At 31.8% G+C, this 1,539-nt stretch overlaps 1 protein-coding gene across 2 annotated transcripts in view; it reads right to left on the bottom strand.

The window, feature by feature from the left end:
• Window positions 1–776: 776 nt before the first annotated feature.
• LOC106475363 (inositol 2-dehydrogenase-like) overlaps window positions 777–1,539 on the bottom strand; it is a 10,544-nt gene continuing 9,781 nt past the window's right edge. For both annotated transcript variants that reach the window (XM_013936050.2, XM_022379492.1), the window contains exon 8: window positions 777–998. In XM_013936050.2, coding sequence (XP_013791504.1) covers window positions 886–998 — 113 coding nt within the window. In that variant the 3' untranslated portion in view covers window positions 777–885. The remainder of the gene's footprint in view (window positions 999–1,539) is intronic.

The following is a 1,539-nucleotide window of genomic DNA, read 5'->3' as shown; positions in this document are numbered from 1 at the left end:
CTGTGGTTTTATCTAATTTTGAAAGATTTATGTCTATATCTGTGGTTTTATCTAATTTTGAAAGATTTATGTCTATATCTGTGGTTTTATCTAATTTTGAAAGATTTATGTCTATATCTGTGGTTTTATCTAATTTTGAAAGATTTATGTCTATATATCTGTGGTTTTATCTAATTTAGAAAGATTTATATCTATATCTGTGGTTTTATCTAATTTAGAAAGATTTATATCTATATCTGTGGTTTTATCTAATTTAGAAAGATTTATATCTATATCTGTGGTTTTATCTAATTTAGAAAGATTTATATCTATATCTGTGGTTTTATCTAATTTAGAAAGATTTATATCTATATATCTGTGGTTTTATCTAATTTAGAAAGATTTATATCTATATCTGTGGTTTTATCTAATTTAGAAAGATTTATGTCTATATCTGTGGTTTCTTAGGGGGACGATGTCAGTGACTAGTGTTCAATAAAACAGTATCAAGATATTTTATGGCTTGTAGTTTGGATTCTTCGTAACTTCCAAGTCAATATAGTTTATTTTTCTGAGTATTACATCATTCTTGGTATCATCTGTGCGGTCGGTGTTAAAGTTAAGTATAATAGGGCTAATACTGGATTTATTTTAAATTATGTCATAATAAACTTCAGTTACTATAACTTGTTTTTTTCGAGCAAAGCCACATTGGGCTATCTGCTGTGACCGTTGCGGGGAAACGAATCCCGAATTTTAGCGTTGTAAGTCCATAAACTTACCACAGATCCGCTTGGGACATTTAATTTGGTAAAGGTATTTTATTTATGGAATATTATTATTTGATACCTTTTAAGTAAGAAAAGAGTTCTTTAAAATGATACAGTAAAGTTAAAGAACAACAACTTAGTCCCAACTAATGGTAACAAGTTTTCCAGTTCTCGCCGATTCTTCACAGGCTGATGCGATTTTTGATGTGGCGTAAGTGTCATGTGGTCGAATTTCTACCTCAGATAAACCTGGAAGAAATATAAAACTAAAATTAAACCTGATCACCGATGCTTTGTAAAAATTCATAAACATTATACATCATTAACCTCTACCAGTAATTCTACTTCAGTAACTTTCGATCACGCGGAAGTCACGCTAGTTTCTAGAAGGATCATGACTTATCGAGGAACCTCGCGAATGTCCGAGTGTTTGCCAGGCGCCCTCTTTTTTAGTATATAAGCCCGGCAAATAAAGCCAGCGAGAGAGAGAGATATGCAGATAGATTGAAGAGATAGATAATTGAGTCAAGCGAACAGTAGGCACCGTGAGTAAAGTGTGTGAATCGCTGTGATTTATAGCGTGTGTGATAAAGGTTGTTAAGTTTAAAGTGACTGTGGAAATTCTGTGTACTAAAAAGTTGTGTCAAGAAAGAATAATTAACAAACGAGCAGATACGTAACAATATTTAGTTACTAATCACAAGGCACGAAATCCGACAAGCAAGCTAATAAGAGGCTTTAAAGTGAAAGAATAAAACCTATGAATGCCTGTTTTTGTTTGTTTTTTTTT

This window comes from Limulus polyphemus, unplaced genomic scaffold (assembly GCF_000517525.1).
Source record: "Limulus polyphemus unplaced genomic scaffold, Limulus_polyphemus-2.1.2 Scaffold8472, whole genome shotgun sequence".
NCBI classification, from domain to species: domain Eukaryota; kingdom Metazoa; phylum Arthropoda; class Merostomata; order Xiphosura; family Limulidae; genus Limulus; species Limulus polyphemus.
This window is presented reverse-complemented; position numbering and strand designations above follow the sequence as displayed.